This window comes from Vulpes lagopus, chromosome 7 (genome assembly GCF_018345385.1).
Source record: "Vulpes lagopus strain Blue_001 chromosome 7, ASM1834538v1, whole genome shotgun sequence".
Lineage (NCBI taxonomy): Eukaryota > Metazoa > Chordata > Mammalia > Carnivora > Canidae > Vulpes > Vulpes lagopus.
In genome coordinates this window covers 29,396,165-29,422,569 of record NC_054830.1, presented here as the reverse complement: position 1 = coordinate 29,422,569, position 26,405 = coordinate 29,396,165, and the positions used below count along the sequence as shown (strand labels likewise).

At 38.3% G+C, this 26,405-nt stretch overlaps 1 protein-coding gene across 3 annotated transcripts in view; it reads right to left on the bottom strand.

Annotated features, from left to right (window-relative positions):
* Positions 1-26,405, bottom strand: part of PTPRG (protein tyrosine phosphatase receptor type G) — a 701,064-nt gene that overhangs the window by 23,847 nt on the left and 650,812 nt on the right. For all 3 annotated transcript variants that reach the window (XM_041764114.1, XM_041764115.1, XM_041764112.1), the window contains 11 exons: positions 22,229-22,320; positions 14,916-15,012; positions 9,970-10,052; positions 9,646-9,780; positions 8,531-8,665; positions 6,433-6,605; positions 4,784-4,919; positions 3,893-4,039; positions 1,696-1,789; positions 729-805; positions 110-238 (listed from right to left, as the gene is read on the bottom strand). In XM_041764114.1, the coding sequence (XP_041620048.1) occupies positions 110-238; positions 729-805; positions 1,696-1,789; positions 3,893-4,039; positions 4,784-4,919; positions 6,433-6,605; positions 8,531-8,665; positions 9,646-9,780; positions 9,970-10,052; positions 14,916-15,012; positions 22,229-22,320 (1,298 nt within the window). The remainder of the gene's footprint in view (positions 1-109; positions 239-728; positions 806-1,695; positions 1,790-3,892; positions 4,040-4,783; positions 4,920-6,432; positions 6,606-8,530; positions 8,666-9,645; positions 9,781-9,969; positions 10,053-14,915; positions 15,013-22,228; positions 22,321-26,405) is intronic.

The window sequence follows — 26,405 nt, the reverse complement described above, 5'->3', positions numbered from 1 at the left end:
TGCCCTCCCTAGCACATACAGACAGTGGAGCCCTGTGCTGAGGTATCAAAATGATTTATGCTTATGGCCTCACAGGCTCATTAATATATAGCAGATGTGCTTTGCTTACCAAGCTCTGGTTGTCTGGCAGCATGACAATGATCTGTGCATTATGATCCCAAATCATTCGCCAGAAATCTTTCGTAGTATGTGGCAGAGGATGCTGGGTTATAATAAATTCATTGCTCCTATAATAGCCCTTCAGTTAGGAAGATGGAAAATCAGCAGTTACAAACATTTTATTCTGACATCGTGGTAGTAAAATATGTTCATGAAATAAGACAGCATTGTTTTGACCACACTAAAACAATTGAAAAAGGCAGTCAGTACATTTGGCTATTTTTTAGATGTATATGTTAACACGTGTAGATAATTTTCTTTCCACGTACAATTCCCTTCTAGTTACCCCTGCTGTTTTTACTTAACAGCAATTTCTGCATTTATTCAAACACTAGATGGGTGAAATTAACAATGAAATTAATTCCTTAGCACACAGTTTTCTTCAAGTATTTTTGTACCCCCACCGATAAGAAGTCTTTTGTTAGAGGTCACCAGATATAGAAATCTAATTTTTATACTTCACATCGAGAAATTATTTGAAAAATGAAATCAGCCACATAGGTGGTTATCTGCTCTTTAGCACCTTTTAGTTTAATTGAATTTATTTATAATTAACTGTTGACTCTCACCATGATATAAGAAGCATTAATGTAATCTGTTCCTTTCATTCCAGGCAACGGTGCGAGACCCACTCGAGCACGCTCAGCTATCATATGGAAAACAACAAAAACACCACATTTGCCTTATTAGAACCAATACTGCTTTCTGAGATTCACTTGGTGAGTAATCTACTTCCCTGGCTCCTCTTTCATTTTAAAACTTACCTATATTTTTTAACTAAGCTAAAGCGTCAGCTAAGGCAGAATGTAAATGGAATTCTACTGCACATTCCCAGAAGGATAGAGGCGTTAGAGGAATAAAATCTTACTGTGAGAGGGGTTTTCACAGCAAATCACGAAGAGAACACTCTGTGCAGAGATGACAGAGGATTTCAGATAATTTTTGGCCCTGGTTTGATATTCTTACAATTATACCAACACATTGTACTTCTGCTCTTTTGCCATTCCCTTATCCATATTTTTCATATGTTTAGGAAACAATGGCCTTTGTCAGTAGAGATAATCTCTCCAATGACCACCAATGCTTGTGTCTGTAGCACACCCACCGTATCCTCTGCTGGGTCCTGAGTTATTTATACAAAGGTCCCCACCCACCCACAGTGCCTTGATCTCAATAGCCAAAATAATGTAATAATGCATTCCAGTTGTACAGATTAACCTGAGACTCTCAAGTTTTTTTGGAGTATTAATGCCACCGTGATAATGGCTTTGCTTTTTTTTTTTTTTTTTTTAGTTTAAATGTAGAAGTACCATAATTCTTGCATTTTGAGGTGAACGGAAGCTAGACTTCATGTCACACTGATGCAGCAATTTGCTGGCACTGACAGGCACCCTTCCTAGTTTGATCAAACTGCCTTAATTTTCCTGGCATAACTATTCCCCTTGGTAGTAGCTGCCTCTTTACATAATACATTAAATTCAATGGAAAAATACTAACACACTCAACCACCAAGTCAAACTGATTTTAAGATCTTACATGGCACAACTGAAGAGTTTCGGTTCTTTTCTTTGTTACACTCTTTCTGAGCACTAAAGCATTCCACATACTTGGCATTACATTGTGTAACCAGCTGAAAGAAAAGCAACATTTTAGCTTTCATTCAAAGGTGTATCTGTGGACATATTAGCTACCCTTATTGTGATAATCATTGTGTAATATATGCAAGCATCAAGTCATTACTTTCTACACCTTAAATTTATACAATGTTACATAACAGTTACATCTCAGTAAACCTGGGAAACGAGGACAGAGTTATAATTGATAGCATTTGCTTGATGATATGGCAAAAAAAAGGCAATCAATAATCGGATTTCTGGGGCGCCTGGGTGCCTCATTCAGTTAAGCATCTGCCTTTGGCTCAGGTCATGATCCCAGGGTCCTGTGACTGAGTCCCGCACTGGGCTCCCTGGTCAGCAAGAAGTCTGCTCCTCCCTCTGCTTGTACTCTATTGTGTGTCCTTTTCTCTCTCTCTCTCCTAAATAAACAAACAAACAGTCTTCCCCCAAAATAGGATTAGTGTAGAGCAAAAACATTTTTCTATCCTGAAGAATATACTTTTGTGTTTCAGTAGTGGTTACATATATGCTTGTCCTATTTCTACTATCAGGCCATAGGCTTCTGGTAACAGGTTCAATGTGGGCAGTAGGTATTTATTGAATTGATCTGGATTTTTGGGTTGAAAATGTCACACTTTTGGAATCTGTCTTCTGTAATTTCTCACAGGCATGAGATTCAGGTGGGTCTATACTAGAAAAGACTGTTTTATGGTCCTAAGAGCTAATCCTGTTTCTTGAACTTAACTTCCTAGATTCTCCGGACATTTCTGTTGAACTAAACTAACATTGTTCTAATGTCATGATAAGTAGACCAGTAGTTGGTTATTCTTCCTGTTCTTACGTAGCTTGGTGGAACACTATGGTCAATCTTCTGGCGTTTTTTTTAGGGGATAAGGGTCCATCTTAACATAAGGAAATGACCTCCAAATGCTTCCATTCTACTGTCCAGGGTCCTGGGTGTAGTTTTCAAGTTTCTAATTCTCATTTTTTCCTTCTACTTAAGTTCTTGAAGTGGTTAGTACCTACAAAAGAACCAATTACCTAGTTTCCAGTGGAATGAAGAGATCTCTTTAAAGAAATTCATCAAAGTATGTGGAAACAAATATCGCAGAAATAGAAGAGGTAGGACTTAAAAAAATTAAGTACAATCATTTCTTAAGAATTAATATTAAACATTTAAAATGAGATTCAATGTCCTCATTATTAATTACCTCAAATGGTTTTCCTAATAGTTAGGATGTTAGGAAAAGAGAGCTAGAAACTTAAGATTGTTATGGAATGAAAAAATAGATTCCACTCCATTTGCTTGGCAGTCTCATGGATTCAAATGATGGTTTCAGAATCTACGGCAAGTTTTATCATGAAAACTACAACTGCACAGATTCACCTTGTTCTTTTTATCTTGATACAAAATGAAAAATTACATGTAGAATAACACCAAAAAAATTTAAAAGACTAATGAGAGACTAATAAGAAAGTACTTAGTAATTAGAGGGACAGTGCTTAAAAGTAGAATAAAAGATTGCGCTCTTAATGATCTTAATTGCTCTAATGTCCTTATAATCTTTTTTTTTTGTCTTTCCCTCAGTTAATTACATATTAACCTTAACTGCCTTTAAACTTCTTCATGCCCTTATCCAAGCAAAGGAAGAATCCTTTGAGAGAGTTAACTTCTCTCTAGTATGCCTTAAGCATCTCTTTTTTAGTTTAAAATTATCTGATAGTCTTTCAAATAGCTTATTTGTTGACATAGCATCCTAAAAATAAATCATTCTTAAGGGTAAGATAAGTTAGTTCAGACAAAATACAGAGGATTTTTTTTTTTAGACTAGAGTGACTGACTCAAAGTATTAGATCACTGTGGCCTGGAGCTGCCGATATTTACATTCAGATAAAGCCATTAGTTGCTTAGAAGGAAATATAACACTGTGCTGTCTACTTGGATCCCAACAATTCATACTCAGGTTGAAACTTTATTCTCTTTCCATTACATCTGACAAATACAAATGGTAATCCCTTCTAATCTGTACATTCATGCAAAAAAGGTATGACCCCCAAACTCAAGCCATTTCTTTACTTCTTGCCTTTTGACCAAGGAAGTTTATTTAGACCACTACCTTGAATTGTTTCTCCAGCCGTGTCTTTCCTCCTACTCCTGGTATAAGGATGCTGTTAACATAGCTATGCAGCTGATTAGAAGATACTTCAGTCTCCTTTCCTAGAATGGCTTCCAACAAGGCATCATGGATGAAAATGTACTGCTCCTAAAAGGGACAATAGTATGGGAGAGCTGGTAAGGGGCAGCCGCCTCTATCCAAGGCATGTAGTTGACCTCAGATCAACTCTTCATACAGGGACCTCCCCGTGAACTCCTTTAAGCATTTATAGCTAGGTGGCTCACTCCAACACTTACTTATTTATTCCTCATAACTTATTTCTGTATCATGCCCAAAATAATAGGTTCAATGTGCAAGCAGTGGAGAAATGTATTTAATGAAGGCTTTCAGAACCATGCTACTTTTCAGGCCAGATAGCATGTTTAATTCCCCATAGCATCAAACACAGCTTTAGATACAGCTATATCTGCCTCCTAAGTGTTGGTGTAGTTACTGAGAAATCACATATAAGATCCACACAGAAATGGAAAACTGTGAGTCAGAGGATAGTCTCACGGTCAGGATAGCTTCCAGTTCAAACCTGTAAATTCCTTTGAGCCCTAGAAGAATGAATTTTCTCCCCAGTACCATTCAGCTTTCTTTTAAAGCACATGCTAGGGACACCTGGGTGGCTCAGTGGTTTGGCACCTGCCTTTGGCCCAGGGTGTGATCCTGGAGACCCGGGATCAAGTCCCACCACTGAGCTCCCTGCATGGGGCTTGCTTTTCCCTCTGCCTGTGTCTCTGCCTCTCTCTCTCTCTGTGTCTCTCATGAATAAATAAATAAATAAAATCTTAAAAAAAATAAAGCACATGCTAGAATCTCTTGAGAGCACCTGCAACCACTCCTCACCTCAGTCTGGACGAGGTAGTTACGCTGTGTCCTGATATGCTTCAGGAATCCCAGGACGTTAACTGTGCTTTTGTCTTTTATCTGTTGCAGCATGCTGTCTATTACAATGTAGGTGCCTGTCCTGCCCACACCAGCACTGGAAGAAAGGAAGACAGTCAGCTGCTACCTCTTGTGTCCAGCATTAACTGTGGACTGGAAAAATTACCATCTAACTATCAAGTGGGCTTAGAAATACCCTTGTTCAAGTTTAGATAACCTAAGAGAGCTGACACAGGTTATTCATTGTGGATAGCATCCAAAAACTTTATTAGGACATTTTCCACCCTCACAAGTCTTGATGGGGAACAAAGACAGCCTTTTATAAATACCACAGGAGCTGGAGTAAAATGTTGCACATGTATTTCCTTTTTCAGCCTCACTTGCTGTTCAAGCCACTGACACGAGGGTCAGAGAGCAGTCTTTCCTGGCAGAGCCATCCCCACACCAGAACCCTGCCTGCTGAGACCCCAGGTAGGAAGTCTGTATCCTTGACGTCTATGTTTGTGACTGGCTACCCAACTCTCTGTGATTCTAGGAGCTCCCTTTCTGTGCTTTCAATAAACCCCCTTTCTGCACACCTCCCTAGTCTTCTGAGCAGCAGAAAGTTCTTCTCAAGGGGTGCCTTCCTTTAGTCAGCCCGGTATAGAATCAGAATGGCACACCTGCAAAATCTGGCCTCTTTTATTCACATTTCCTCATTTCTGTTAAAGTAACAACACAACAGTCAGGAAGATGGGAGTTCTGCAGTACTAACAAGCCACTTTTGTCAGAATCCCCCAGTAGGTTACCCCATCTCACACAACTACTCCATCGATATAGCTCAGCTCTCTGACAGACTTTCATGTTCATTTTTTAGCGATTCCTTAATGGGCTAGCAAAATAATGTAGTTTTCATGGGGCTTTAAACAGGAGTTGGGTCCCAACATCTGCCACGGACTTGCTTTGTGATCGCATGTTATGAACTGCAGCCCAGAAGAAATGCTTAGAAAATGCCACACAGCTCTGCAACATAACTCATGGAAGAGGCAGTATCTATTTAACACCAAAGTTAAAAAAAAGCCAAAAATGCAATTATAAATGAAACATCATAAAAGTATTTCTAAACTACCTACTAAAGTTGTGTAAGGTAGTTAAAAAAGGAAAAAAGTCATTATTGAAGGCTTTCCCAGTGCTTTGAAAAAGGTCTTTTTCAGAGAATATATCAACTAAAAACTTAAAAATGTTTTCACTCCTACAATAAATTTTATTTAGAGGATCCCTACAGAAAAGCCATAAACAAAATTTCAAACTCTTTAGTGTAGAAAGCTCTGAACTTGTGTTTTAAATTCAGATTTCTAGGTAAGAGAAGCAACTTAAAGAATCCCTGTAAACAATGGGGATTTTATTAATACTAGATGTCACAAAAACTGGAGATTCATCCTCTAAGAGAAGATTTTGTTTTAACCTCAAATAGCAGAACCCTCATAGATTGTACCAGTCCCAGTTTTCAGTGGAAGACTCAGTTTCTAAATCAGACATAGCAGGGCCCCAGCAGGCCCATCTTCCATGTGTGCCCACTCCACATGTTGAATCCCAGGTACAAGAGAGAAAAAGAAGGGTGCTGGCCCCACCTGCAGTGCACCAGCACAGGGCCCATTTCGGGCGTCCGGGCTGCCGAGGACCTCCTCACAAAGGTCAGGACCGGGAGGGCATACTCAGGGACTCCCATGTCAGGCCACTGAGTGTAGTGATACTGGATCACTACCCGTTCATTCTGACGACCCTTGGGATTTCCCTTCTGACCCTAGGAAAAAGGTGAAAAAAAGAGGTCGTTAAGCAGATGGTGGGCATTCTGGATAAAAGTAATGTCAGGATATAGGAAACACAGCCTTCCATTTCCTGTGCTCTAACTACTGTTCCTGAGCCAGGTACTTTCCCTTTGGTGGCTGTCCCCTGCCCTAAGTGGAGACACTACCTAGCTGGATGGGGAGTATCAGGCATCTAGGAGGGAAAATGGTTTAAGACTACATCAGGAATGAACAGTTCATACCAGTTTTTCTTTGGATGTGGAAGCATCTCAAGCACTTTGTAATCTGCCTAGACAGCCTCAATTCTGACTTTCTGCCCCAGCCCCAGAGGCTGTGCAGTCCTCTGCTTTCATCTGATGTCATCTGACGGCAGGCCATTCAGGAGCCTGAGTGAGTGCTGGTGGCTGCTGTACATTCTCCAGGAAGTGATTCTCAATCTCCAGAGTCAATAATAAATTTACCTGTCACGTTCATAAATGAATTTTTCAAAGTAGTTTTCTTGAAGTGGCTGAGCTTTTTTACATTTTAACTACTTTGGATGAAATATTTCCCCAAACAGGTAACTTGCTATTGTATGTTTTTTTCTTATAACCAATAAACTTATAAAGTCTGAAAATTAATATTTTTTTGAAGGCTCAAGGTCATTAATCAGTCAACACTGGAGCAAGTAAGGTGTTTGGCCTGTGCTTCAGAAGCTTGATGGCTTTGATTTCTGAAATCTTCTGTTAACTTTCATTTTCCTATTTCTTCCTCTTTTTCAGTTACTTCTTTCTCCTGTTGCACTATCTAAAATTCCAATTTGACTTCCATCCTCCGACTTGAGTGGGTTTGTAAAATAAAAGTGGGAGATGTTAAATACCTAAAGGGTTTCCATGAGCAATGGGCTTTGTAAATATAAGCTGCTTATTGGTTAGTTTAAGCCAGCTAACATAGCTATTAGAACACATAAATACAGTGCTACCTGACTTTTCTATACTTCTGCCATTCTAGGAAAGAACTACACATAGAAAAGACTGTTAATCTTGGATACTGATGGGTTTCGGAGCCAATGAAACTGTCTATAAAACATTCTTCTGGGAAGTGGGAGGGCTTTAGTTTGATCACATTCTCAAAGATGTACAAGACTAAAAAAAAATTACTCCCATTGCTACAACCAACCACCATTCCTAAGTCTCTATAGAGCAGTTACTTTACATTTTCTTAATGAACATCTACTTAGAGTTCCTAGTAATGCTGTAATGATCCATAAATCTTGATGGAATAGCAGATTTCGAACAAAAGAAATCGAGATATCTTGAAAGTAGCATTTTCATCAGGTGTGGAAATCAGATGTTAACAGTCGTATGGTAAAGGGTTATGTTGAGTCATCTTAGGAAACACTAGACAAAAACAAGCTAAAGAGGTTTCTTAACTTGCATTGACCACTTGTGTGCATTGCATGTATTTCTAAAGGGGAATACATGTTATGTAGTATTCATTTTCCATACTTATTAAATAGCAGAATCTCATTTTTGCAAGCATCTTGCATGGTCAGCATTCCTTGGAACACACGTTGGGAAAATAATGGTTTAAAACTGTCAGAAGTTTGCTATTGGAAAGCTAAATCAACAAACAGATGCTGTTCTCATTGCTGGTCACCAAAACCTAGGAGTACTTTTCTTTCTTTCTTTTTTTTTTTTTTAAATGAAGCCTTCATGAGGAGATTAAAGCATTTAATCAGGCCAGTTAAATTCTATTATGTGCTTTGCCAGCATCTTTCACAGCATACATTGATGTCAATCAAATGGGTTGTGAAAAAATGTTTTTTAAAAATACTTTTTTAAAGCCAAGTTGGTTCTGAGAATTGGCCTTGGTTGTACAGTAATTTTCATACAAGTTTAGAGAGAAATGCCCCAGCAGCCCACCCATATTCCTTCAGTACCTTTTTCACTTTTGCATTTCTGACTGAAAAACGGCGAACGGTGTAGCAGGCATGTACTTTTGTGCTCTTCAGTGTGACAATAATGTTTCCATACTCCTCACTATTCTCTGTTGGCCAATACTGATCACATTTTCGCTGCAAAGAGGAAAACGTTGTCAGTTCCAACTGCAATTTATGCCACAATTGTACTGTTGGTCATGTGATTCCCAGCGCCTTTAAAACAGGTAATGTCATTATGTAGTTGAACTGAAAAAGGAACATAGGGGCTCAGTGGCTGAGCAGTTGACATACCTCTGAAGAGGTTAACCTTGGGACGAGTTTGGGCAAGATCATTTAAGCAATGGACCTAGTATCATAACCATCTTTCAAAAGACAATGTACTTAGAAAGAAACCTGTATTAGGCTGGTAAGAAATACGGTTGACTATGTTAGGAGGTTTGTGTTGCCTCCAGAATTGCAAGAGTCTCCTAACAGTGAAAATCTTCATTTTACAAAACTTGGGTCACCAAAGGTGAGACGGGGACTCCACAGTCAAGGTGAAGATGTAGTTATTCTGAGTAATGAACTTAAGACTTAGCATCTATTCCAGCCTAAATTAGCATCATGTAACATAAACTCCTAATCTAGTGACTTCTAAAATATTAATCATCTTAAAAGAAAAGGTTCTCATAATGATGGTCAAGGTGTTTCAACAGTGTTTCCGTCACCCCCACCACTATCAGTAGTTCCCCCACTACACTGTGTTTCTTCGAACTTCCCTGTTTGTTGTGCTTTCTATTTCTTAGAAGGTCCTTCTGTAACTCCTCCTCTCTCATTGTTCACATCTCACCTCACATATTAGCTCCTTTACAAAATCTTAGTCCTAGAGGATGCATCTATCCCTTCTATGGCATTTCCCTGTTATACTCTATTCACTCCTCTTGCCACATTTAATTCCCTCTTGTAAGTGCTCAGCTATTTCCCATCAGACCACAAGCAAGGTATGGGCAAGAGAGGATGCTTTTCATCTCCTTAACTCTCTATACCTCGTCAAGTTCCTACCCTACACCAGGTGCTTCATAAATAGGTTTTGAATGAAGGTACATGATTAAGATATTAAGCCAAGATGCTCTTACTCTTCCTTTTTCCACCAGGTTTGTAATCATGATAATGATTCCAGTGTTTTGCTCCCAAATCATCCTCCAGAAATCTTCGAATGTAGACTTTAAAGGTCCCTGGGTGGCGATATAGGCTTTTGCTTTGTTGTAACCCTTCAAAGATGACACAGCACAAAGTAAGATCAAAGCAGTATCACAGACCTGTTAATAATTCAAGTGCCTTCTCTATTGAATAGGCTGTGTTTTTAGTAAAAGCTCCGTGCAGTATTAAAACACGTTCAACAGTCTCTGTAGCACTCTTTAATTATCAGAAACAGGTTTATAAAAACATTTCTGACTTACATCAACATAGTTTGCATTAATGTAGTCGCTGTGCTTAGAGTCTTTTCCTGGTAAAGGTCTTAACTTCACCCTACTGTGATCATCTATAGAGGATAAAAAAACAAAAACAAAAACAAAATGTGTAATTCAAAAGCTACCAGCATTCTAAAGCAGAAACCAAGGCAAATAGGTAATGTGGCATCTCCCAGACTGCCCCAAGAAAACTTTAGGCAGAACGCAACTAAAAATTCAAGGATACAGCATTGAAGCCCAACTTAAAAACACAGGAACATTTCTATTTCTACATCATGCTCTGACCTGTGAGTGCCCAAAAAATGCAAACTAAAATCCTTATTAGTTCAGGTAAAATGATTGCAAGTTGTAACCCTCCAAAATGTCCCTGTCCTGGATTTTAAAACTAAGGCCTCTGATTACCCATGGCCCTGTCCCTTTTCCATTAATACAAATATAAAAAGATGATTGTTATATGAGGTCCAGAACATCATCTATTTGTTGAATATCTATTTTCAGGAATCTCCTTTGCTAAATTCAGTCAGGTTCTCTTGGAGTGGCAGGGAATCTAAGTAATTGAGAGAAAGTAATCTCATTGTAGGAATCTGATCAATGATAAGATTTTAGGATCCACTTAACCTCCCTCAGCTTATGAACACAAAAGGGAGAATGGGATACATGCCTCTTGTTGCCCAGCAACGTAAGCTTAAGTTTTTAGGGCAGCAAATGAAATAAAAAGTGAAGGTCCTTTTTATTTTTTCTAGCTAGGAACAGAATGAGCTAAGGTAAATTTACATTTCTGGTTATAATCATGAAAGGCTAGTTCAAGGAGTCCAGTGAGTGATTTAGCCTAGACATTAATGACCTCAAACTATTTATCAAGCACTTTTTGAAAGCCCTCTCCATTCTCATGACTGTCAATTGCTTTTGTTGTTCTGACAAACTCAGACTACACTTATTTTGCAGAAGGGCTGCTTGCTAGAAATAGGTTCTAAATGACCATCCCCCCCCCCAATTTATCTGAATATAAACTGCTATGCTTTAGCTCAGTAGCACTATATTGTATATTATCTTTCATACTGACAAATAAGAATACATATTCTTCAAGTTGCAAAATTCATATTTAATCTAAAAGGTAAGAGCCTCTCTAAAATAGATCAATACAAGAGGTGGTACAGTAGCATCCACATATACTTGAAAGTTGTAATGGCTCTATGAGAAAAAGCTTTTCATACATTTTGTTTTGTGCACAGTAAGTTTACTTGTTTCATGACAGTCCCATCCCATTTTTTGCTATACTAAGCCCTTAACATAGGGGCAAATCAAGTGACTGGTGATATACTCAGATTCTGACCAGGCATCACGAACACCAGAATCCAAATTTCTGAACTTAGAAAAATAAAATTGCATCTAAATTGAATTTGTGAAGATGAAACCATAAATGAATTGGTGGTAGAACATTGTATCAAACCATGATTGTACACTTTCCAGGTAACATCATGACCTTTGGGCATATCATGCAGATGCTGCTTTGGGTTTTCTCCCTCTTTTTTGCCACATACTTTCAGCCAAGCACTAAAGTCACCAGAAGTAAGGGTTGCCATAGTGGAGATAATGATACATGTGGATATACTCAAGGAACACCTGTGTATATATCCTTGCTTGACTTACATGGTTAGAAATGAGATTTTATATATATATATGCAAATCCTTACAATCTTGGCAAGGTGAGCCTCAACTGGTTAGGCCAACAAATACTGTCAGAGTCCATCCATTCAAAGACTAGAAAGAAGAGCAAAATTTGACTCTTCGCTGGTTCTCTTTGTTACCTCCTCATTCTCTTACATAAGTAGAACCAATACTCTTATTCAAAAATGACTTGTGTTTCTTGTAAAACTTTATCTATAGAATTAGAGGTAAAACTATATTAGTAGATGGTACTACCTTATATAGAAATTCTAAAGAATTCACAAAAAAATAAATGAGTTCAGCTAAGGTTGTAGGATTCATGATCAATGTTAGGAAAAAAAAATTGTATTTCTGTCCTCAAACAATGAAAGATCCCAAAATTAAGTAAACAATTTCACTTATCATAGCATCAAAATTAATAAAATACTTAAATTCAACAAAAGAGGGACACCTGGGTGGCTCAGCGGTTGAGCATCTCCCTTTGCCTCAGAGCATGAAACCAGTCCCAGGATAAGTCCCACATTGGGCTCCCTATGGGGAGCATGCTCCTCCCTCTGCCTATGTCTCTTCCTCTCTTTCTGTGCCTCTCATGAATAAATAAATAAAATCTTTTAAATATAATTCAACAAAAGAAGTGTTAGACAATGCAAACTATAAAATATCCTTGAAAGAAATAAAAGATGACCTCAATGAATGGAAGACATCCCATCTTCATGGATGGAAGGCAGTACTATTAAGATTAATCCACAGATTCAGTGCAATGCCTATCAAAATCCCATCTACATCTTTTGCAGTAATAGAAAAGTTGATCCTAAAATTGGTATGGAAACACAAAGGACCCAGAATAACCAAAACAATCTTGAAAAAGAACAAAGTTGGAGCATTCACAGTTTCCAAATTCAAAAAATACTACAAAGCTATAGTCTGTCATAAAGACAAAATGGTACCGGCCTAAGGATAGATATATAGATCAATGCAAGAGAACAGAGAATCTAGAAATAAACCCTTACATTTATGGTAAATTGATTTCCAGTAAGGGCACTAAGGCAATTCAGTGGAGGAAAAAAGAGTCTTTCTACAAATAGTGCTAGGACAACTGGCTATCAACATGCAAAAGAATAAACTTACACCCTACCTCACATACATAAGAGTTATTTTGATAAAAGACCTAAATGTAAGAGCTAAAATCATAAAACTCTTTGGTAGAAACAAAGTTGTAAATCTTATGATCTTGGATTAGGCAGTGGTTTTTTTAGATAAGACACCAAAAGCACAGACAACACAAGAAAAATAGTATTTCACCAAAATTAAAATGATTTTTGCTTCAAAGGACACCATTAAGAAAGTGAAAAGTCAGTGCACAGAATGGGAGAAAATATTCTGCTGTTTATCTATCTAAGGGATTCGTATGCAGGATGTATAAAGAATTCCTACCACTCTGCAACAAGACAAATAATCTCACTTAAAAATGGACAAAGGATCTCAATAGCTATTTCCCCAAAGAGGATCTACAAATGTCCAATAAATACATGAAAAGATGCTCAACACACTGGGTATTATTTAAGACTGATGAATCACTGAATTCTACCTCTGAAACTAAGAATAAACTATATGTTAATTAATTGAATTTAAATAAAAAATAGAGATGCTCAATATCACTAATCATTAGGGAAATGCAAATTAAAATGACAATGAGATACCACTTCACACCCATTAGCATAGCTATTTTATCTCTCTCTCTATATAAGTAACAAGTGTTGATGAGAATATGGACACTGGAACTCTCATATATTCCTGGTGGGAATGTAAAATGGTATAGCCACTTTGCAAAACACTATGGCAGTTCTTCAAAATGTTAAACATAGAATTACCATATGACCTAGCTATTCTATTCCTAACTATATATCCAAGAGAATTGAAAATATATGTCTGCACAAATGTTCAAAGCAGCATTATTCATAATAGCCAAAAAGTAGAAACAACCCAAATGTCCATCAAATGATGAATGAATAAACACAATGTGGCACATCCATACCGTGGAGTATTTTTCAGTCATAAAAAGGAGTGAAGTACCAATCTAAGCTACAACATGGATGAATCTTGAAAACATCCTGCTAAGTGGAAGAAACCCAGACACAAAAGGCCATATAGTCTATGATTCCAATTAAGTGAAGCATCCGGAATGGGCAAATAAACAGAAACAGAAAGTAGGTAAGTGGTTTCTAGGGGTTAGGGAAAAAGAGGAATTGTGAACGACTGTTAATGGGTATGGGGTTTCTTGTTGGGGTGCTAAAAGGGTTCTAAAATTAGATAGTGGTGATGGTCGTACAACTGCGAATATATACTAAGAACCACTGAAATTCAGTTTATATTTAAATTCCCATTTAAATATAAATTAACTTTAAATGGGTGAATTTCATATGGTATGTGATTTTTTATCTTGCTAAAGCATTATAAAAAGCTTTATCTACAGTAGTGTTCGAATTTAAATGGTTCAGCTGAATGCACTATAAAATCTTATGGAATGTGTTCCTTACCCGAGTGCATGTTACCCATAAACATGTGTGCCCCTGCCTTTAATATCAAAGCATATACTATCTGCCAGTGACCCAAACCTCAATGTCTATGAGAAGTAGCATTGTAGCCACAGAAGTATGCCTATGCTCCTTGGGTTTTCCCACAAGGCTCTGTAAGAAGAGTGCTTATTTGTTTGCATCCCTAATTGCCAGAATACTCCTGACCTTGGAAATATGGTAGAAAGGACTAAGCACATGGGCCACAAGGACTGGTGGCTCTATCACTTGAGGTGGAGACCACTTAAGGTTATTACCTAGTCTTAGAAATTCAGCTTATTAAAAAAAAAAGAAAGAAAGAAATTCAGCTTATTGATTCAATTTTCAGCATTCCTACTTATGTTTAAAAACTTGGCTCTCCCTGCTTAAAAATAATGTCAAGAGAGCCACAGGACATTCAAACTTTGGTTCCCAGCATCTGGTATGAAATCACTTCATGTGAGAACCGTGAAGCTCAGAACATTTCTTTCAATCACCTTTTCTTAAGCTGAGATCTGACAGCTTAATGACAGACTTAGGGAGTAGTAAATGCCTCCCCACCCATCCACTCTTGAAGATGGGCTAATGAGAGGTTAACTGGCAAGTGTCATTCTCTTCTGGCATCTTGATTTTGATTGCTTGGCTTTCAGCTTATCCCCAGCATGAAGATTTAATTTCCTCACAGTTGAAGATAGCTTAAAATTTATTACTTACATGCTAAAATGTTGATGTATCTGTTTTTGTGCTTGTTATCTGGATGATTGGAATGTTCTGCAGTGATGTTCATATCAGCCGTACAGCGTTGGACTTCCTGGTGAAAAAAAAAATCAAGATTTCAGAGACTTTAGACACTTTTCAATGTTTAGCAAGGGTGAAGGAAGAAAAGAACCATATATCCAAAGGCATGAAGTATTTACTCACTACTCCCTAGCCACAGCCACTATTACCTCCCCAACCTTAACTTCAGAAATAACTGACAAATTCATAACACACGTATTAAGGATGTGAAGAAGATAAAAGGATTTATTTTTTCACTAATTCATCAATCTACTGCATTCCAGATTGTGACCTAGGCGTGGGGATTACAAAACATTATCTCTCGTTGAATATGTCACAGTCTGATGGGGGAGGAAAACCAGTCGAAAGATAAGGACAGTCAAATGTGATTAATAGGAAAGAAGCCTCAAGAAACTATAGTGGGAACACAGAGGAAGGCTTCAGGCAGATCAGTCACCTGAGTCTTAAAGGATAAGCAAGAATTTTCCAGAAGTATAAGCTCCATCATCATTTGCAATATGCTTATAGACCACATAGCTTGTTTTATAGTGATCAGAGTGCAACGTGATTATATTCTGTTCTGAAGTGATGCTAATATATTAGCCCAGTGACCTGTCCTAAGTGGCTCAAATATATATAGATTTGATGAATTATTTGCGAACTCTATTTAAATTATCTATCTTTAGAAAAACAGCAGTGGAAGAGGCAACTCTTCTGCTCCCTTTGCCACGAATGTAAACATCATCCATTAGTGTAATATAAGGTGGTTGCTGTAAAGTCAATTTTTCTACAGTGTCTGGTTCAAACCCAAGAAAGTACTGGCGTTAACTAATAAGGGACGTCATTAGCAGTGCACAGCTGCTACAAGAGCAGGAGCCAGTGACAGAAAATTATCAGGAGAAACATTTTACATGTAACAGATGTAACAGAGTTTAGGTGCATGCAGACGTTTTCTTCACAAAGGAGATGCATAGCAGTTATGGGTGTTTTTCATAGTATTTACATTAGGCATAATGAAAACAAAGAACTGGCTGTCTTTTATAGTCACAAACTACTTCCCAGTGAGGGGTCCTTCTCTTCTCTCTAGAGAGGAACTAACTCACCATGATCAAACAATTTGAAGTCTAAAAACGAAGAGTCACTACCTATTCAAAGAGGCCATACTCATGAACTCCTGATTCTTCGAAGCTGTATATTTAATTTTTCATAATTGTAGACCTTCCCAGTGGTCCATTAAAAAAAAAAAGTCCACAGGTATTTGGGGAACATACCTCTTGGGGAAAAGTGTGTCTCATGACAATTCTTACATTTACTAAATGTGATAAACTCTATTTTCTCTTCTAAAATGGTTTATAAACAGGGCACCTGGGTAGCTCAGTGGTTGATCGTCTGCCTTTCACTTAGGTTGTGATCCCGGAGTCCTGGGATCGAGTTCTGCATTGCTTCTCCCCCTGCCTATGTCTCTGCCTCTCCCTCTCTCTCTCTCTCTCTCTCTCTGTCTCTCATGAATAAATTAAAAAAAATCTTTAAAAGGGAGGGGGGCACTTAAGGCTGCTCTTGGTTCTTTTTTCTAAAATGAGATAAAGGGTAGACACAAAGTGAAGAGTCTGATATCTTTAACATCTCCAAAAATATAAGCATGAAAGGTATGCTCAAAGTATTTGGGGGTACTGACCTTTTAGAATAGCCTTGAACACCCGAGGCATAATACTCATTTGAATAGTTTCAGGGGCAGAAAACCTTTGAAAATGGATTTGTATTCTGGAAGACATTAATTCAATCTATACATAAATTCCTGAAATAAGTTGACATCCTTTTGTTTTTGGGTTTTGAAGGTCATACTTTTGGCATGGGCTGGGTTGCTGTAACATCTTGTGTTTAAGAGATTATAGCTTTACCTACTTTAGTTTGATAGTCACTCGGTTTATTGATTTTTTTTTTCCCATTGTATGGATCTGACCACCCTAGCTATGGACTGAGCTCGGGCCTCTATTATAATATAATGCAATTGACCAAGACTGCTTGGGAGCAGCTGTCTGCACTGTTTAGAGCAGTCATTCAATATGGCCAATCAAACTCTTTGTTATCTAAAACCCTGGGTCTGATCCGTTGCCTCTATTTCACTTTTCCAATTATGTGAATGACAGAAAACAAAGAATAGCCATAAATAATGTTAAATCTGATTTTATTAGAACCCGAGGGGTTTGCCTAAGGCCTTCTGATTTTGTCTTGTGGATAATAATGTCCATCTGTAATTCCTTGCAGAACTGTTTGGCTCATTTAGATGCTGATAATATCATCTGATCCTGGAGTGGCTTTTCTCCATCAGAACCGGCATTTCAAAGTTAATGTGATTTTAATAGGTGTTAAAACCCTTTGAAGGGACACTGGCTGATGGAGTGTGTATAGCAAAGTTACCTATTTGGCACTCTGATCAATAGTTTAAGATGTAAGCTTGTTTGTATCTTCCTGTCCATAAAACAGAGCTGGAACTCTCAGAATGAATATTCGGAGTCTCGATAGACACAGAATCACAGATGAGAGCCAAGTGAAAACAAAGAGATTTAAAAATCAAGGAAAACTTAACAAAATATCCACAAGTCGATATATTCAGATTTCTTGGGAGATAGGCTAAATCACCTGCTGCCTGGAGTCAATGATGTGAGAAGCAAAAGGCATGTGGAGACGTACTGTCCTATTCTGTGGTTCGATGTGAAATCATGACTGAATAAAAATACATCTGGAAATCTTTCGGATTACTCAGTGTCACAAAGGAAGCTGACAAGAACACACCAGGACCAGGCGACCAAGTGATAGATTGAGTATATGGAGCATTCCTGATGTAGGAGTTCAGGCAGCCTACAGTTGTGTTAAGGGGAATGTGCTACCAAAGATGATCAGTTTAGGTCATCGCTATGGCTTGGTGCTTGCAAGCATCGCTATGGCTTGGTGCTTGCCTCGACACAGTAAGCACTGGCCCTCGCTGGGTACCGGTGACATGCCATCTTCCTGATTCTGCTCAGGCTACAAACCACTGTCACACCCAATTTCCTCATATGCCTCTTTGACTTTGTTATTCTCTTCCTCAGAAAGCTCTGGATAGAACCCAGATTCCTTAGGCAGGCTTTCAAGGTCCCATCCTATCTTCCACCAGCTCCCTTCCCGTTCTCAGTTTTACCTCTGTGCCCTTTGAAAAGACCACGGAAATTCCTGCACCAGGTCTATAAAGTTATTTGTGAAATTTGGCTCTCTCTCTCTCTCTTCACTCTTCATAAAAACCCCAACTATGGTTTTCTTCATGCTAAGGATTAAAAATTTTTAAGACATTTCAGACCCTAAGTGGCATTTTGTCACAGGGACTCAGAGTCCTTTTCTTCCATCTTGAAGGCTGCAGTCTCATGCAGCATGACCGACCCTTGCCTGGCGACGTCCTATTGTGTATCACTGGCAATGCTGGAACACTGCATCTCACATAAAATGATTGTGGCCACTGATCCCTCGAGCACATGGGCTCAGGTGGACAAAGCTTTGTTCTCCTGATTTAAGATGAACAACTGGCCCAAATTTAGCTCAGCTGGAGTTAATTGTAAGCGAGGCGATTCCCCCAAAGGATCTCTTCAAGGGGTATTGGACCTCTGGCCTCATCTCTTCACTCAGCCTTCCAGCTAGCTAGTGATGCTTCTGACCCCTGCCTATTAATTCTGTTGACCCACATAGCCTCAGACTCTCTCCTTTTGAAAGATAATGCTAGCACTGTGCCCTTGGTAGCTTCCTGGGTGAGGACTGTGGAGGCCAAGGAAGAGTGACGTTCAAATCAGCTCAGGTAGCCAAGGGAATACAGTCATAGAATGCCATCCTGAGACAAGGATTGATGTTATTTCCAGGGACTGCAAAATATGCTAGAGGTATGATATTGCCAGCTCTTAACAGTCTCCAAAATTTATCTGACAAGGACAAAACACTTGCTACACCACCTCTAGACAAAGACTCAAAATTACCAGCAAATCATTTTTTTCATTCTCCTCCAAGCAACAAAGTTCTGAAAATATGACAGCTATTTACCAATTTTTTTTTCTCTTCCATCCAAGATTTTATTTATTTATTTATTTTTTTCCATCCAAGATTTTAAAATAAGATGGCACAAATAGAAATTCTGGTGAAATAATAAAAATTTATAGAAGCCTTTCTTCTTGGCCCTCCTCCAGAACTTTCTATCAGTATTAGCATTTTTTTTTGCTTTGTCCACTCCGGTATCCACACCCACCAGATTGAACTCCTTGAGGGCAAGGTCTCAAATTCAACTCTGTACTTTGTATTATGTCCACAGAATAACAGGTATTCCATAACTGTCAGATGAACTGTTTTTATCTCTTAATACCCAAACATCATTTGTTAAATAGTATTTATAATTTCAAGATTAGTTCTTTAACTTTAGCCTCTATTCAGATGTTGTATAAGATTATTATAAGTCAGATTCTCAACCCTCTGGAATGCAAACATCACGTAATGTGCTCCAGTACTTTTAGTGGGGTCGGGGGCTCTTTATTTTGGCTTTTTCCCCTCCCCAGCCCCTCGCCTTTTTTTTTTTTCTTTTTGTGCCCAAGGTTATTGTTGGCTTGTCAGCTGCATGATCAGTGTTAAGACAATCATTGGTAATCTTGGGTTCGTTTTTTTTTTTTTTTTTATTCTGACTCTGGATCACTACAGGACACTATTTTAATGAGAGTCTGGAGGGCTTTGAGGTTAAACATGTGGGCTTGAGTCTGATGGCCTAGTCTTAAAACCTAACTTCTGCCTTTTCAAAACTGAGCCACCCCGAGCCTCAGTTTTCCTATGGAGGAAGTTTCATCTGTAAAACAGAGACCATAGAATAGCAACCCCCCCATGGGGGTAGTTCTGGGGAACAAATGAAATAATCCAGGTGCAGTGTTAAATAAATGCTGGCCACCGTTATTTCACTTTTAAAGATCTGGAAATCTGGGGCTGACTTTACTATTCTACCATAATGAGGATTCTGTTTTGTTTTTCTTTTACTTTTTTAAAAAATATTTTTATTATTTTTAAGTCATCTCTATACTCATCCTGGGGCTCAAACCTATAGCCCCAAGATCAAGAGTCTCATGCTCCATTGGACAGAGGTGGTCAGGTGCCCCAGTTTTTTTCTTTAAATCGCACACACAAAAAAATCTCCTGACCTTCTCTTATACCTATAACTAAACTACCATGTTTATAAAACAGACTTAATAATTTCTTAAATACCCTGTTACCAGTTGTCCTTTTTAGCAGAGCTGCCAAAGAGGAATCCTACTACTGTTCTAAAATACTTTGAAATCTCCTTCAATTAGTATTGTAAGGATTTGTTCTGTCTCATTCTTCCCTTTATGTTGCTGCCTTATTGTTCTTTTCAGAAGAAACGATAGTGTTCCTATTCTGAATAACTCAGATTTTAAACCTTCAAACCAGGAGGGAACTGTGAAATGACAACCACAGACAAGGCATCCCTTGCCCCTGGCCTCTTGAGCCCCTCCCTTCACTACCAGCTAAATAAGACTTAAGTTATAAAGTTCAATATAGGAAACAAAAGCTTCTAGCCACAGGTTTTTTTTTTTTTTAAGGATAGAAATAGGGTGCAGATGCCTAGAATTTGTTAACAGGCTTGATTTTGATGTAGCAAAGCCCATTTTAAGTCAGATCGAGTTTATAGAGGTGTAGCTGATTATTTTGAATAATTAAATGGTGTCAAAACCAGCTGTGATGAATAGCACCGGGGTCTCAAATCATAAATAATTGAGAAACTGGAGTTGCATTTGGTCATCCTGATCAAATTCTGCTCTCCAGAGGATAAATGTTTGTCCTGAATACCATCAACATTGTTAAATGCCTCAATATTCTTGCTCAGTCATCCAGCCAACAGTCAATTGAACTAAATCACTTCAACAGCACACACATTTGCTGTCCTCATGAATACAAAACGTTTGACTTTAAACCATGTTCTTTGTAGCTGAATAGGCACCTTTTTTGGGGAAGCATCTAATAGCCGCATTAAATACTGGATATGTTTTTATTTGTTCCATGATACACAGGACTTTGCTGAATAAACCAGAGGGTCCCTTCTCTCTACCACCTTTGTTTTGGTTTTGCTCAGAAAAACAAACAAAACACTAAGAGAAAGACCTTATTTAAAACCAGTTGTCAATGTAATTGCCTTTATGATGGCCTTTGGGGACTATGAATTTGCACAGAGACAGGGGCTTTGGGTCCTGTGTTTCTCAGTGTGCTGTCTTCCCATGACATCGTTTAATCCCCGAAACCAGTTTTGTGAAAAGAGGTGGCCAGTTTAGCATCACCATCATCATCATTTCCATTTTAAAGGAAGAATGAGACAGAGAAAGAAACCGACTCACCCACAAAGCTAGAAGACAGCTGAGCTGCCATGAAAACTTGGCCTCCTCGGCACAACTCTTGCTGCCAGAGATGTGCCTTAGTTAAGCGCCTCAGTGAAGAAAAGGGCAGTCTGTTTAATAGCTCCTCATTGACACCCTGTCACTGCTGAACTGGCACAGAACCCAGAGCTGGCAGGGCGGTGCGCGCTGCGCTCTACCTTGTTCCCTACACAACAGTTCTTAAAATCACAAGGCTCTGTTAACCCAAATCCTTCTCTCCAAGGATTAATAATCATGAAAACCACCACCAACCTTTCCAGGGGCTTCACAGTTAACCTGGCACTCTCAAAGATGTTCATCATCCACTTTTCCCAACTTTGGGATGTCAGTGACATTAGCATCATTTCTAAAAATGAGGAAACTGGGCAATCAGAGAGGAAGTGACTGGTCCAAGGACGAGGAAGCACACTGCCTCTTGTGGAGCCAGCTCCTCAGACTGCAAATCTGCTGTCTCCTCTACACCTCGGGAAGCCCAGAAATATGAGCCCTACCCCTTGGCATGGGGACCATTGTCCCAGTTATAGGATGACGATGAAGACAACTTGAGGACTTGCCTCTTTCCCACCACTAAGTCTGTTCTTTTGTAGAAGCATATGCTCAGGACATAGGCAACCAACAACTCCCTCTTACCTAGTCTTTTGGGAGAAAAGAATGCCTGTCTGAATTCTAAGTGTAAAGAAAAAAAAAAACCAAACAATCTCCACTTTTCTCAGTATTGTTTTGCTATGCTTGAATGAATTCATTTCGAGTTTATAAAAATCCTTCTAAAATAAGAGGTTTCTAGAAATTTCCAGTTTTGAAACATACCTCAAAATCCTCGGAGAACCCATGCTGGTTATTAGAATAGAGCTCACCAATGTGTTTAACAAACTGTTTGACAGGAATGGCTTCCATGTCATCTGTGGGAATAAAATGATATTCAGAGTCACACAGAATAGACTTTGATAAAACAAGTCACACTGGTTTATTAAAGACAAACATTTGGTTTTTGTGAAGAGTGATATAATTTTATCACCTGAAGTAGATGTCCTCAAGAAAAGTTTCAGGATGTATTTTACATTTTCTTTCTTTCTTTCTTTCTTTCTTTCTTTCTTTCTTTCTTTCTTTCTTTCTTTTTTTGTATTTTACATTTCTGTCTTAGTATGATTTTGAATGTCTAGAAGCTGGGTTAAATACAGGGTTTTTCTTTTTTAAGTATGTAGGGAATTATTTTTTTTTTAAATCTTCAAGGCAATTTACACAGTTAAATTACCACATTATACTCTTAACTGAAAGTCTGAGCCTTACTAACGGCACCTATTTGTCAAGAAATTTTATCACAACCTAAGATTTTTTAAAAATTGCTCTTCAGTGGGGTCCAGCTTAAACTTGGTGCTATTAAATTCTATTTCCAGTCTCTGAAATCTGAACGCTCTTTATACACAATTACAGATAGATGCCATTGTACCAGCTGGCTTTGGGTACAATGCCATCTATGTTTAAGTGTTCAAAATTTTAGTTCAAGACAGCTGTGTCTACACGATGCCAAATAATCAGTTTGACTGAATTAACTGGATTTTTTTGGGTGTTGACAGACTAGGTATAGATTCGGGAATACTCCACATTCCAATTTATTGTAGTGTTGTCACTTCAAAAGGACATTTTCAGTTCATGAGCCCAAAGTATGTTTTAAGCTGATTTATCCAGATCTAGTCTGATACTTGAGTACTGGCCATAAAACTGCCACACCCCACTAACTGGAGCTCCCCAACCTCTTTCCCTCGACCCTCCCCCGCAAATATTTCCTTTTAAAAATACTCTGCTGAATTTGAGATAAACAACAGACATGACATTTACTTTATTCAGAGTGAAAGATCTTTGGCAAACGCACAAACATCTAAACTGCCACAGATGCTTTTCTTAGCAAAGGGTATGAAGATCTGTATGTGTAAATGAGGTCCTACTTTGGCAAGAATGTTATAGATCCAGGCCTGACAATCTGATTTCTCTTCATCTGGTGACAGTTAACATTGACTATGTCATTCCTTCTCTACTTTCTTTCGAGAGAGCAAAGCTCTAGGGTGGCTTTTTGCATCTATTGACATTTTCAAACTTGAATCATTCTTAAGCGGAAAATAGCATCTCTTATATTTTGTTTAAGGAAGGTGACTTATATGTTCATAATCCAAATTGCTTAGCACAGAAATGTTGCTTATCAAATAGGTGGTGCTCCGTAAGTACAAATTCTTTCTGTGTGAACAATTAAAGACCTAATCATTTTAATAGGCCACCTTATGAAAAAAATTGCCAAGTTATTTACAAATATTTCAGGATTGAAGATGTTCATGAATATGCAATCATTTTGCACGCCCAAGAAATCTATAGCTCCCATAATGATGTAACCAGCATTAACAAAGTAAGCAGAGCCAAAACGTTTCCCCAGAATATTGAGCAGAATGCACAGTTCAAGAAAAATTTCCAAAATTATCTGATCAACTTCACTTAAAATGTTTAGAAGTAAGCAAATTCTACAATAAAGATCAAGTGGCAAAGAAATGATTTGAAGTTGAGATGAGGGTTAATATGTACAAAATTGGAATCTTGGAAAGATTAACCCAAAGAAACTCATCTTTGGACAAGAGGCAAAATGAGTGAGATGGGACACAACCTACCCCTGTAAACTGTAGTATACAGACTGCAACATTTCCTTCCAACTTTCTTAGAAACCAAAGAAAACACTGTTTGCAAGGGGGACATCATTAATAGCACAATAGGCCAAGGGCAACATTTATCCCATGATAACTTAGGATTTTAGAATTCCAATAAATTTATGGTGTACACAGACTCTAGTTCAAAGTAAGAAAACATGTCAGCTTTAAAGGTATTTTACTCTGCAAAGTCAAAAATCAAGAAAGGCAAAAAACACGGCATTTTAAAGGTCAAAGCCCACCTCAAGTCATTAAAAAAATATTTTCAGGGTAACAATTTATATTTTTTTCCTGCCAAGCACCCAAGTATAATATCCAAGCTAATGCCATACATGCCCAGAAATCAGTCTGCCTGCTATCCCCTTGCAGAAAAAATCCAGCAAAGCTCAGTATGATAATCATGGAAATATATGACTCACTAGTCTCTCCAATTAGCTTCTTTATCCAAGGAAGTCTAACCACACCCCTCTGGGTTTCCAGGCACCACCAGTAACGTCATAAAACTACCAGACGGGCAGACACGCAGACGCAGACACACGCGTGCACACACACACACACACACACACACACACACGGTACTGACCACCACCAGCTACCCAGAAAACACATTGTCTTTCAATTAAGATAAATAAAGCTGAAGGGTAACAAATCTTTTTTCTCAATATTAAGATGAATATAAGGCTATGACTAATTAGAAGTCCTAATAGTTATCCTCTTTATTGTTTTTCTATTAAATTTCTCTCAACATGAGCCAGATAATTATAAAATTACTGTAACTAGCAGAAGGCCAAGCAATTAGGACAGCGTTGTAGACCTGATCCTCTCAGTTTTTATCTGGAAAGACCCTGTGGTGTTAGAGGACAACCGTCTGAAAGATGTTATTTCATCTACATATATGTTTCATTAATGAATACAGAGACCATTAGTAGCACTAACCACAGACCAGGCACTTTCTATGCCCTTTAGATGGATTAACATGTACTTTAATCCTCCCCATAACCCTGAGAGATAGGTACTATTTTCTTACTCATCTCACAGTTGAGAAAATAAGCTCAGAAAGATGAACTGAAGGCTGGAATATGACAGGAGCTGGCCACAGACCCAGGGTCAAGAGAGAATGGTTGTGGTCTGGGGCACAGTGAATAGGAAACCACTGGATGTGGCATTTATTGAGCACCCAGGACTCAACCAGACATTAAGGAGATGGTCTCTGCCCAGTGACACATTTGTGTTGGAGAAGCAATGGACTTCAGCAAGAGTGAGCAAAAACAGGGTGTAATTACATGGTGAAGACTCCAAGTGTCATAAAAAGGATGGATTTGATGACTCAGGTGAGAATAAACGTTACTGATGCAGTGGTGATGAAGGAAAGAAATATGAGCTCGAGAAAACGGGAAAAGGTTTTCACTAACTACAGGTTAGATAGGAGATGGTTATTATATAATGAAATGGTCTCAAGAGATAGTCAGTAGAATCAAAGAGAATACCATTTATTAAGCCTTTACTGGTCACCAGAGACTATGCTTAATGGTTTCCCTACATTTAGCTTCACCAGAACTAGGTGAAGGGGACATTGTTCTCCTCACATTACACACAAGGTAATGGAGGCAACATATCCAAAGTGACCAATAACTCAGCAAGCAGAGCTGAGATCTGAATCGTGGTGTACTGAACACGAAGCTTGTGCTCCTCCACACTGTGGGACACCATTTGTCTTCATTCTCCAGGCACAATTTCCAGGAAGAATAAGGAATTACAGAGTATCTCAGGTTAATTAAACAGAGTATCCTGGATACAATGTTCCTTTTTAATTTTGTGCCAATATTTTTAGTTACAGAATTTTCAGATACCCAAGATTTAAATTAGGTAACAATGAGAGTCCTGCTATTATCATTAAATCACCACACTATAAGATGTTTGGTATAGTCAGTTGAGAATCAGACTAGAAGAGTGAGATTGTTATTTGATATAATTATTGACACTTGGTTCCAAGATTTCAGCCTTTGGTAATTGGAATTAAACTTCACATATAAAAGAGGCCTTTTATTTTTGGCAATCCACAACAAAACATCCTTCTGTACTACATCTGATGAAGTCTGAAATTAGTCTCTGGTTTGTAGGTACTCAGAGGTGCATTCTGAGAGGGGCAACATTTACTAAGAAGAAAGTACCAAAGATGATGGATTCCATGGAGGTAAAAAAGAGCTCAAGATTACTGACGCTCAGTAAAACACTGTCTCTGTCTGTTGTAATTTGGAGGGAAATCACCCCTATATCAGTCTATGGTTCTGACCTAC